Raw genomic sequence first — 12,361 nt, forward strand, 5'->3', positions numbered from 1 at the left:
TCAGGCCAGATCCTCATTTGGTACAGATCGCCTGTGCATCTAGGTTCCCTTACACCAGTTTTACACACGGGGAACTCCACTGACTTTAATGGAGTTATCCTATTTATGTCAGCTGAGAACCACATTAAATATCTCTAATGAACATATAAGGCCTGTTCTCCTCTCACCCCAATGTAAGCCAATGTTTACTCAAATATATGACTGGGGGGAGATGAGAATCCAGCTCCTAATATTTTTATTCACCCCTCTTATCAGAAGAGCTCTTCTATTAGCCATATATCCCCCAAATAATCGTATTTCTCTGTTGTTTAGGAGTTACTGAATGTTCACAGTTAAAAGTCCTAGCACCACTGAAGTCAATGACAGATTTTTCATTGACTTCAATGGGGCACTGAATTTTACTCCTTTTATTTTAAGATCAGACTCGAATACATGACACAATGTCAGTCAAGGTGGCAACCCCACATTCCAAAGCATTAGGTCACTGCAGAAGTGCACCTGTAACAGTCCTTGATAGGAGTTTCTACCAATTGCTTAAAATAGATGAAAAAAGCCTTTCACCTGACTCTACGTATTCTTCTCTATTTCAGAGGCTATGTGTCATCATTCATTTGTAAACAAAGACAGCTACTTTTCTATTCTGAATGGCTGTGTTTAGTCTAATGCTTTTGTGAGGCACGGAAACTCTCAGCCCATGGTTTTCCTCTTTCGTTTTTTATTGTTTCACCAGTGGCAAAAAACAAACAAGAAAACCAACATTTCAGTTTTCCGCATCTCACAGTCCTTGCTCATTTGACATCAGCCCTCCAGTCTTATCATAAGCAAAGCAGTGAGGGAAGTCTCCCACTTTCCCACACCAAGAGAGAAATCAACTGAAATACACAATGTTGGATCATGTTGCATGAATTGGAAAACTACACTCAGGAGTGCCATAGAAAAAAGTCTTCTAAAAAATAGGTATCTGATAAAGAGAAAGAAACCTTGCCCATTTCCAGAGGGGCCAATAATTGTGCTCTCTCATTCCCTGTCTGTGAGTATGAGAGAAATATATATTGATGGCATTGGTTATCACATCTAATGCAGAATTTTTCTTTCCAGATTTTTCTATAGGCCCCAGACTGAGTTCCTAGTTCAAATGTGTGTGGGTGGGTGGGTGTGGGTGTGGGTGTGGGTGTGGGTGTGTGTGAGAGAGAGAGAGAGAGAGAGAGAGAGAGAGAGAGTCAGCAAGGCTCTGTTATATCTCACATACCTTACATTTCCCAAAGCACATAAAATAAAACGTAATGCCCTACAGTCAGATGCTTCAGGTCTGTCTTGAACTCAGAGAAGCACCAGAGTACAGAATTAAGGAAAACTGAAAATCCCTTCTTCATGTGGCTATTAGTATTGTAATGAGACACGGGATGGGTCACCCCATATTCCTCATCTCCTGTTGTGTCTCAACACGACAGAAAGAGCCCAGATTGGAGCGGAGGCCTAACTGTACATATTTGTCTCACCCTCACAAAAATCAAAATAAAGCTATTATTTGTTGCTGTTATTATGGCTTTAAAGGATGCACCCAAAGATATTTTAGAGTAACACCCATCCTTAAAGAGGCTGGGTTTTCTGATAAAGCAACCATATCTGAAGCTTTTTGGAACAGCTTCACTTCGGAGATTCTTTACAGATTCCATTTCAGCAGGAATTGGGACTTCAACATGATAAAACTAGGAGACGCTATCAATAAAAAGTCTTGTAAGAGAAATTATGGTGGGGCAGAGGAACACACATGCAGATCACCATGTATTAAAACACTTCTTGCAGTGCTGGGATCCCATACCCAGCAGTATTCTACCAACCCCTGGGAAAAGACTGAAACTGACCAAAAGCAAAAGTGAACTAACCAGTCAATTTTCAGAAACCAAGCCAAGTTAAATGTGATAAGTAAGCATACAGCATAAACCACAGAGTAAATTTGCAGGTAAAGAAATTAAGATATTATTTTTATCTTGATACTGTCCCTTTAAAGAAAAATGGCAACATAGTGAAACTCCTCGTAACACTTCTAGAGCTGCTCCGAGGAACTTGTGAAAAGCATAGTAACACACAGTGTTCCTTTGTTCCTTGGTAGCCATAGCACCAAACCTGGATATACAGAAACATGGGGAAGAAAAAAGCAAGGAACTACTCTCATGGATTAAACTTTTAAAAAATGTTCCTTATGAGTAAAATATTTATGTTTTTTTAGACAAATAAAACCTCAGCACTTCTGGAATCCTTAGAGACCACAGGACTTTAAAATTCCACTTCCTAGGCAATGCAGGATACTTGTAAACCTTCTCCATCCAGTAGGGTGGCCTACATCATCAATTTCTGCAAAGCTGAAGCTTTCATTTAAAAAGGGTTACACTTGTAGCCCCTGTGGTTAGGAAGTAACATTTCCAGATATCAATAGTTACCTTTCTGCTTTCCTGAGTCTGCAGACAGAGCCTGTGCTTCTGCTGATGCTCACAAATTACTCAATAAGCAACAAAATAAAACTAATAAGATTCTTAGCAATTTCACTGCTACTATTCAGAAAGCTGTAGGCAACTGTGAGACCATCAGGAATGATGTCACTATCACCTTGCTTTTGCTTTGGAAATCTTTACCAGCAACAGCAGCAATTTGTGGTGGAGTAAAACAAACAAACAATTAGAGAGTGAGAGAAGGACAGAGAATAATCAACTTTGGAGTGGCAGGAAAGGAAAAGAGAAAGCTCTTCCTTCTCTTCCACCAGTAGGGTGGGATAGGGTTCAAGTTTCTTAGACCCTGACTAACTAGAGACTTATATGAAAACTGGAAAGTTAGCCAGGATTGGACTATGATAGGAATCCAAGTAGTAAAATGGAGGTGTTTGGAGATGAGATGGGGGGGAAAGAAACAATCGTTTCCTTGAACCTAGATGATGCCTTCCTGCCAACATTTCTAATTTATTCCTCTAGCTATACAGGTGCCTAATAAAAGAGTCCTTGAAGTTTTCTGCTGTGACTTTCCTATGATCCCTACTCAGATGTTTTATTTAAACTGTTGTAAATCTTCAAGTTTAAAAATGTAAAATATGTTACTTTCTGGAATACTTGTTCGCATTGCTATTATCAGGGGAGCTGACAGCCTCGCCAGGCCCCCAGGCAAGGGAGGGGGAGCTCTGCACTCCCAAAAGGCGTGGGGCCTCAGTCAGAATGGACAGGGCCAGGAGCAGCCAGCCCGCAGTGCTGTCTGGATTGCAGCGCACCCGCTCCACGGCCCTAAGCACTGCCTGGAGCATACCACACAATGCTTCAGCAGTGATTTAAAGGACTGGGGCTTTAGGTCATTTTGAATCGCCATGCCCTGGGGGAGTTGCCCTTTGCCCTCCCCCCTGCTTCCAGTCAGTAGACTTTGCTATTATACCATAGTTTAAAGAGACTTTTTCCTGCTCTTTACAGTAACATTCTTTTTTTGATTTCCCAATAGTGGTAACATAGAATTATAGAATCCTAGGGCTGGAAGAGACCTCAGGAGGTCATCAAGTCCAGCCCCCTGCCCAAAGCAGGACCAATCCCAACTAAATCATCCAGCCAGGACATTGTCAAGCCGGGATTTAAAAACCTCAAGGATGGAGATTGCACCACCTCCCTAGATAACCCGTTCTGGTGCTTCACCAGCCTTCTAGTGAAATATTTTTTCCTAATATCCAACCTAGACCTCCCCCACTGCAACTTGAGACCATTGCTCCTTGTTCTGCCATCCGTCACTACTGAAAACAGCCTCTCTCCATCCTCTTTGGAACCTCCTTTCAGGAAGTTGAAGGCTGCTATCAAATCCCCCCTCACTCTTTTCTTCTGCAGACTGAACAAACCCAAATCCCTCAGCCTCTCCTCGTAGGTCATTTGCTCCAAGTAACCTGACTTGTCAATTTACGGGGTCAGATGGCTGTCTGATATAAATTATTGACTTCAATGAGAATACTCCGGAGAGGATGTGGACCATTATCTAGACATCCTTATAACTAAATCTTGTAAATTGACTGATTCAATAGGAGAGAGAGAAAAAGGTCCCAAAATTTCACCGCTCAGTGTGTTTTAGCATGTTTACTAGCAGCCAAATACAGGCTGAAAATTTCTTAACCAGGATTCTCAATCCGGCAACATCCATGGTCCAGCATGTCTGTTGCATGACCAGAGTCCCGGTGGAGGGCCAGCAATAAGGTTCCCTGCGGGCTGGCAGGGCAATGGGCTGCCTGCAGAGAGCTGATGACGGGGCTATCCAGCAGGGTTGGGAGACCCAATGTTTGGCTGCCCAATGGAGCTGGGAGCCCCGGCATGTGGCACACGCATGGCTGCCCAGGGAGCCCCAGTATACACAGCTAACCGGAGGCCCAGTGCTAGGCTGCCTGGCAGAGCCACTGCAGTGATGACTGCCCAGCAGGTCTGCAGGGTAGAGGGGCTAGTAGGAGGTGAGAAGCCAGCTAGGAGGCCAGCAGCCAGGCCAGCGGCACCAGTGACAGGGGTCCAAAAATGGTCCGGCAAAATCCCGCATCTGGGAACAGTCAGGTCCTAAAGGTGCCGACCAGGGAGGTCCGCTGCGTAATTGGACAGTATTATTCTCAAATCATTGTGCTGCAATTAGCAGTGTTATTCCATCAACAGTTTGTACAGTAGCAAGACAGACAAATGCTTTTAAGTGTACAGTCTTTTAAAAGTGTACTTAATCTGAAGTTCTAATACCATATTGCACAGTGTGTCCTGGCATGCTAAAAGCAGTGGGCCAAATTCAGCCTTGGTATTACTCTATTAATGTCAGTGGAGCTGAGCCAAATTCATCCACTGAGTTGAGTGAAATATCAAGGATGGGTTTGCTCCGCCACATTTAAAAACTCTCACATATGGTTTTGCCAGTAGTGCTATGAATGAGGAAGGGTCTATGCAGGGAAATGACTAGACATGCTATCTTCATAGCCCTGGTCTACACTAGGGAGTTATTTTGAAATAACTCACCTTATTTTGAAATAATATGTCGAGCATCCACTCCCCTAAACTCATTATTTTGAAATAATGGTCTGGGGTTATTTCAAAATCAGTAATCCTGCTTTCTTTGGGGAATAAGATTATTTTGAAATAGTTATTTCAGGAGTTATTATTTTGAAATAAGTTATTTTAATATCGTTTCCTAGTGTAGACATGCCCCTACACTGTAGAATGGGATGTGTGCTTTAATATGGAAGGTGAATTACTCTGTGAACCGTATGTTAGATCTATAGAGGTGTGGGGGAAAGTTATGTGGCAAACTGGTTCCTGACTGTGAGAGGTGGTATGTTGGTGTGAGTAGCTATGTTGATGGTGTATACATACGGAAAGTAGGGACATTATCTCTGGGCTCCTCCAGAAGGGCATTCACATAACCTAGTCATCCAGGGAAATCTCTACAGCTTCAGTCTCCAGATCTCAGAGTGTATGCATGGGGAGTTGAGGAAAAAGAATCAGTACAATTATTCCCCTCCAAAAAATCTGAAAAATTAGCTCCTGGCCTATTAAAATGTGTGTGAAAAAAGACACATTCTACTTTTATCAACACGTGGGCAAATCCAAACATTCCAATGAAGATCATGGCGTTTCACTGATGCAGTAACATGAGCTTCAGGGGGTAGACGAGTTAGTCTGTACAGAAAAAAAACAACAAATGGTCTGGTAGCACTTTATAGACTAACAAAACATGGAGTGTGATGTACTGTGATTTGCATACAAAGTGCATAAATGCAGCACACAGGGAGAGAAGAAAGCAAAAAAAAACAAAAAACCATAAAAGGGCTAGATTTGGCTCTCACGCTAGTGTAAATCTATAGTAATTCCTCTGACCTCAGAGTAGCTACTGTGGAGTTATACTGGTACAAATGAGAGTAGAATGTTGTCCAAAAATATTTAGTACCCTCACTTGGTCCCCTTCCTTTCATCACACAGTCCTGTTTCTCACCACACATTTCTAATCTCAACAAAAATAAACAAAAAGCCCCACTCCAGTTACACATTATTCCTCACTCTGAAACAGAAATTCTCCTCATCATGGGCCAGATCCCAGCGGGTGTACATCAGCATGCATCCACCGAAGTCAATATGGCACTGACTCTCACGCACTACCTCCAACTGAGAATCTTATCTTAAACATCTGTTTTGATCACGTAGGGCATGCTCCTGTTCAAAATCACCTCAAATCACGCAAAAGAGGGTTAAATCCCTACTTTACACAGGTGTGAACAAGAGGAAAAATCAGACAATGAATGATAAAGTGTCATATTCACTTCCAAAAATCTCTTTAATAGAATGGACATATTCCAGCCTCATTTAGCCCATCTACAACTGAAGTAATTTCACTGAACGTGGTGAAGCTACTCTGGATTTACACTGGAGTAACAGAACAAAATCTCACCCAGTACTCCTCTCTAAGCATTGCTTCTCCACCAATGGCAAGAGAAGAAAAGAAGTCAGTATATTATCCTGTGTTAGCTCAAAGTTTGAGTCAGAAATCTTACCTAAGTAAAATACATATTCAAAAATATTTGGAAAATGTATGCATCACTAGGAGTCTGAAAATGGTTACATTAAACCATTGTTAACATAAGCCATATTCTGCAGATATTAACAGCTGTGCAAAGAACAGAGCCTGCCACTGCTTTTGACTGGAGAGGAAGCAGGATTAAAGCAACAACATATCCAATATTTTGCCTTGACCACAAAAGATCTCATGTTTTTCCAGGATTCCTCAGGGTTGCTCTTCAAAACAAAAGTCGCTGCTCAAACTTCATGACTTTATGCCCTTGAAAACTGACCACAGATTATCCTTTTTATTATTTCTACTTAAGAGCTTAGAATTTGAAGCCGGATGTCAGGTATACTCTTAAGGAAAGGGGAAATTTGCACTGACAGGAGGAAGGGGGCAAATGAAGCCTGGGTTTGGAGAAGTATCAGAGATTCCTTTAAAAAAAATCCCATGGGGACCTTTGTATAAATCATGCAGCATCTCCTCTGTCATAAGAACAGACATACTAGGTCAGACCAATCCTCCACCTATCCCAGTACCCTGGCTACTAACAGCAGCCAGTGCCAGATGTTTCAGAGGGAATGAATAGAACAGGGCAATTATCAAGTGATTCATCCCCTGTGGTCCAGTCCCAGCATGTGGCAGACAGAGGTTCAGGGGCACACAGAGCATGGGATTGCCCCGCTGATCATCATGATCCATGGCCATTGATGGACCTAGCGCCCGTGAACTCATTCTTTTCTGAACCCAGTTCTAGTGGTGGCCTTCACAGCATCCCCGGACAAGCCCCCCACTCGTGGCTCTGCGGTCCCAGCAATCCTAGTGAGGAGGCAGCTTCTTATGTAAGCCAGAAACCACTGACATCATCTTTCTCGCTGCTGAAAGGGTCTGGGCGCACACGCCGCGCCGGGGAGCGCACTGATGCGCATTGGTGTGTGTCCACATGAGCAGCCCGGCTGGGGAGCTGTCTCTTTGCCACTGGTCAGTAACAGCCAAGCCAGGGAGTCCCTTGGACCTGATCGGCGGGGAAGGCGCAAGTCGGACGAATTCCCGCAGTTTCAGCCCTTTCCACGGTCCGCTCCCCCTCCCCGCACCCCCGAGCCACACGGTCCGTGCCCGGCAGCCCCGACAGCGGCCGGGGCTCCTGCGTTGTAGGCGGCTAGCCCCGGAGGGCGGCGGGACTGCGAGCCCCAAGCTGGGCTGAGCGAAGCGCTTAGCGGCTCGTCCGTACCCAGCGCCGCCCGCGCTCCCAGCCCCACGGCTGCCTTTCGCCGGCGAAGGCAGCGCTCCCCTTGGAGACCCTCCAAACTTTACACCCAGATGGTCTGACTCCCGTGCCGCCTGCGACCCCCCCCCCCCCCCATCGCCGCTCTCCCCACACGGGGGCAGGCACTTCGGGCCATCTCGCGGAGCGGCTGGGATGGGGTCTAGGAGAAGCCCCCCCCCCCCATTCATTCAGCATCCTAGCTCAGCGAGTCAGCCCCGGTGTGGTGTCCTAAAGCACCAACTTTTCATGCCCGGAGCCCCTCCCCCCTGCCCAGGCAGCGCCCATCTCCCGCTGCCCCCCGGCCTCACGTCCCAGGCGACCCGCTGGCTACTCACGCACTGCCTCCTGCTTGGGGTCCAGGCTGCGCAGCACCCCCTGCACCCCGCCGATCTTGCCGTGCAGCGCCCGCACCCGGCGCTGGGCCAGCTGCAGCTCCGTCTCGATCTCCTGGAAGAGGGTGCAGGCGTGCCGGGCCACGTCGGACAGCTGCCGCAGGATCCGGGCCAGGGCCCCGTTACTGACCGAGCCGAGATCCCACAGCGGCAGCCCCGCCGCAGCCTCCTTCCCCTCCGCGGCCACCGGCCCGGCGCCCGCCTCCTCGGCCGCGGGCTGCGGCTGGTCCCGGGGCTCCGAGCAGCCCAAACTCTCCTCCAGCAGCGAGGCGGCCGGCGGCTGCCGGCACAGCCACTGGGGCTCCACGATCCGCTTGGCGAAGGGCATCGCCGCTGCCGTCCCGCCGCACACAAGCTGCCCGGCCCCCGCCGCCCCGCACGCCGGGCTGCCGCGCTCTCCCAGCCCGCTGTCACTTGCTAGCAGCCCGCATCGCCCGCCCGGGCGTCCCCCATGGTGCGCGCCCCGGGCGGCGTCCTCTGCCTGCCAGCGGCTCCCTCCGCTGGGAAGTCACCGGCGCCCAGCCCCGCTCTGCCCTGCTCTGAGCATCAGCTGCCCTGGCGGGGAGCTGCCCGCCGCGCTCTAGCGGCGAGAGGTGCTGCCTTGCCGAAGGACGGCGAGAAAACCCGGCCAGCGGAATCCGCCGAAAGCCTGGGGCGGGAGGGGGGAGAGGAGGAGAAAGAGGGAGAGGCGGGAAGGGGCGAGGTGGAGGAGAGACATCGCCCCGCTCCACCGCAAGGAGTCAGTGCAGGCGCCCTAGTGCAGCCAGGGGAAGCGTGAGGGAGGGGACTTTATCGCGGGGAGGCCGGTGGGGCCGGGACCCATTTCCAGCGTGGAAAACATCCCTTTGAAGATGGGTGCAGGGTGGGGGGGATAGCCCCTGAGGTCTCCATGGGCCAAATGAACTCCACTGGGGGTTTGTGGGGCCCTGGGTTGGGGCCAAAAGGAGGGGTTCAGAGTGTGGGAGGGAGCAGTGGGTTGAGGCAGGAAGGGGGATGGGGGAGGAGTGAAGGGCTGCAATTGTGGGTGCAAGCTCTGAGGAGGATGAAGCATTCCTAGTGCAGAAGGGGGGGCTCCAGGCTGAGGCCAAGCCTTTGGACTGCAGGAGGGGGCACAGGGCAGGAGGTTGGGGGATGGGGCAAGGAACTGCAGCAAGCCATGTTTCCCCCCTGTCCTCCCAGCAGGGCCAACACAGGGGCTTTAGTGGCCGTAGCCCAGGGCCCCAGGCCAAGGGGCCCCCAACAAAAAGATCTACAGTTTTGGCAGCACAGAGATCTTTTTCCAGGGCCTCACTTAGCCCTGGGCTCAGCCCCTAATGCCCCATTCTTAATCCAGCCCTGTCCATAGGTGCTGGAAATAGGGGTGCGAGGGGTGCTGCTGCTGGGGGTGTATTCCCTGTTGTGAAGTAGTTTCCATTATATCTACTATTTACAGTTTGGTTCAGTCATCTTGGAGGTCTCCCAAGGCAGAAAGGCACCACTGTGTATGGGGGTGGGGGAGACCATAACTGAAAAACAAATCCCTTTGGAACGTCTTTTGCTGCTGGGGCCTCTTTCAAAATGGACATAACTGTGACCCGGAGGTGTTTTCTAGCAGGTGTGGCAAGGAAAGTTAGAATGGATTATGTATATTTTATCTGCTGCAGGCTATAACCTAGGTCAGGGCAGAGCGCATTGCACAATCAGGTCCTTGCATTGTAAAGCCTTAGTAGCAAGGATTGCATCTTCCTGAATATCTGTACATCACACAATACCTGTGGTCTCTAATCCTGTCTGAGGGCTACCACTGTAATAATGTACTAGTAAATAATATACTAGTGAAATGACAAGTTTACTCCCCTATCCTAGACTAGCACATTTCTGCTGCAGTGAGAGCACTAGCTAAATAGCCATATTAAAAAAAAAAAAAAAGGTCTGGTCTCTGTTTATCCTAGAGAATTCTCTAGCAAATCTTTGCTGCTTTTCTGGAGACTGAGGTAATGCAGAAGGGTTAAGGTATCAGCATGTGTGACAGAATATGCTCCAAACTCTCATATGAACTACTCACTCCAGACATAAAGCCCCCAGAAAAGCTATTTTTCAGTCAGTTAAACATGAGATATTGTTTTCGACAAGAGACATTCTGTTTTGGAGTGTGATATTCTGAAAGTCAATCCTAATCAGAAAATGTAACATCTACAAGCACACGCCACACAGCTAAAAGGTGCTGGCTTGGCCCCACCTACAAGGACCTACTATCATACTCAGGATCTCTTTCCAGGAATACTGGCAAAACAGAAACCCATAACAAAATTTAAAAACCACCACCACAACCACAACAAAACAATTCCTTGGGTCACCCTGGTTTAAAGCTCTCGTCAGGGGTGTGTCCTCTTTGCTTCCCTCATGTCTTCCTGCTTCAAGGCCCATTAAAGGATTCTTTCCTAGGCCTTGTCTTCAGTTATCTCAAGACTGAGGCTCCAGAGAGTGATCTCCCAAGGTTTGATTTAGTGGGTCTAGTAAGGACCTCTAAACTGACTGCTGATGGTGCCCCCAAAGACCTTGGTACTCCACTGGGTCACGTGGATTACAGGAAGTCAATGTGAGAGTTTCACCCATTGACCTTCTGCAGTGGGGCTCTGTAGAAATTTGACCTAAGGTACATCGACTCCAACTATGCTATTCTCATAGCTGGCTAAAACTTCAGTTGACTTTCTCCCATAGTGTAGAGACCTGGCCACACTCTCTCAGCTGAGCTGAGCTTTCCAGCACTATATTCAAGCAGGCTTCTCCCTCCCTCCACTCCCCACTGGTTCCTATTGTCTCACCTTCAAAGACACAGGGACTCCAACTCTCACAACTGCAGTACCACCTTCCTTATTCACAATCCGGAGGTTGACAGGGAAAATCAGTTCCCCATCCCCAGCAGCATCTGATTAATGAACAGATCCAGCCTCTGGGTCGCTCCCTTCCTGCTCAGACAGCTCTCTCCTGCTCCTTTCTTCTCTCCCTTTTGATATGGCCTTGGTGCCTTCTCTTAAACCAAAGTGGGAGGTAACTGATAAGTCAAAGGTGCACTGGACATCTGCCCCCCTTAAAAAGGAGCCAATCACCCAGTGACCACTACATAAAAAGAACGTGAAGGTTGCAAAGTCAAGCACTGAAAAGTTAAATTCCCCAGTTGCCTGCATAGCCTTAATTTGGCCTCCAAGTGCGTTTATACATTATGGTATGGTCTTTAATTACATGATCACATGCTATTTTTTTCCATAGAACCCTGCCTCATTCACGGCACAGTATAACCATTCCAAGAGAGTATTTATTAGTAGTTCATAGGAAGGGCATTGTGACGGGGCAGGCGCCATGTCCGCGCTCCCCTGCACTGAGCCGGGACCTGGGACAGAGAGCGGCCCGCCTGGGAGGCGGGCGGACGGGGGAGGTCCGGTTGCGGGGGACTCGGAAGACAGGGCAGGAGGAGGAACGGCCCGCAGACACAAGGACGATCTGGCGCGGCCGGATGACGTGCTGGGGAGCGGCAAGCAGGACGCCCAGAAGGGCGGGGCCACAGACGCCGGGGGAAGACCCGCCCAGGCGATAGGGCGGGACTTCAAAAGGGCGAAAGCCCCAGCCCGAGGAAGAAGGCGAGAAGTGGGAAGGAGGCCAGGCCCCTGCCAGACGGGAGCATGGGAGACCCCAGGCACACGGACCCTTGGCAGAGGAAGGGACCAAGGGTAAGCCTATTCCCCCGCTGGGGAATCCCCGGGGACTAAGCCGGGAAGAAGCGACCCAGGGCGGGGCCGCGGAACCCGCGAGTGGAGGGTTTGGGGAACTTGACCCCCTCCACTATCTAGGGACCGACGTCCCTGTCTTAGGGCCCTGGGTCGGGGCTCGGAGTGTGGGAGGGCCCGAGCCCCCTTCCTGGCCCCCTCAGGCCCAGTTGAGCCCGGGCCGTCAGCGATTTCAGCCACAGGCCGCGGTCAGGCGGTCAGTCACGAGACAAGTGGGGCACCCGAACTTGGGGTGACCTCTGGGGACCCGGTAACAGGCATAATAAGTAAAGTTCTGCAAGGATCAGTTTGGGGACCAGTTCTGTTCAATATCTTCATCAATGATTTAGATAATGGCATAGAAAGAATGTTTATAAAATTTATGAACGATGCCAAGCTGGGAGGGGTTGCAAGTGCTTTGG

General features: G+C 49.0%; 1 protein-coding gene across 2 annotated transcripts in view; it reads right to left on the bottom strand.

The window, feature by feature from the left end:
• The window catches only part of NHS (NHS actin remodeling regulator), a 364,610-nt gene extending 355,782 nt beyond the window's left edge, over positions 1 to 8,828 (bottom strand). For both annotated transcript variants that reach the window (XM_075914037.2, XM_075914029.2), the window contains exon 1: positions 8,140 to 8,828. In XM_075914037.2, coding sequence (XP_075770152.2) covers positions 8,140 to 8,524 — 385 coding nt within the window. In that variant the 5' untranslated portion in view covers positions 8,525 to 8,828. The remainder of the gene's footprint in view (positions 1 to 8,139) is intronic.
• Between the last annotated feature and the right edge of the window lie 3,533 nt (positions 8,829 to 12,361).

Source organism: Pelodiscus sinensis, chromosome 1 (genome assembly GCF_052426305.1).
Source record: "Pelodiscus sinensis isolate ZL-2025 chromosome 1, ASM5242630v1, whole genome shotgun sequence".
Taxonomy (NCBI): domain Eukaryota; kingdom Metazoa; phylum Chordata; order Testudines; family Trionychidae; genus Pelodiscus; species Pelodiscus sinensis.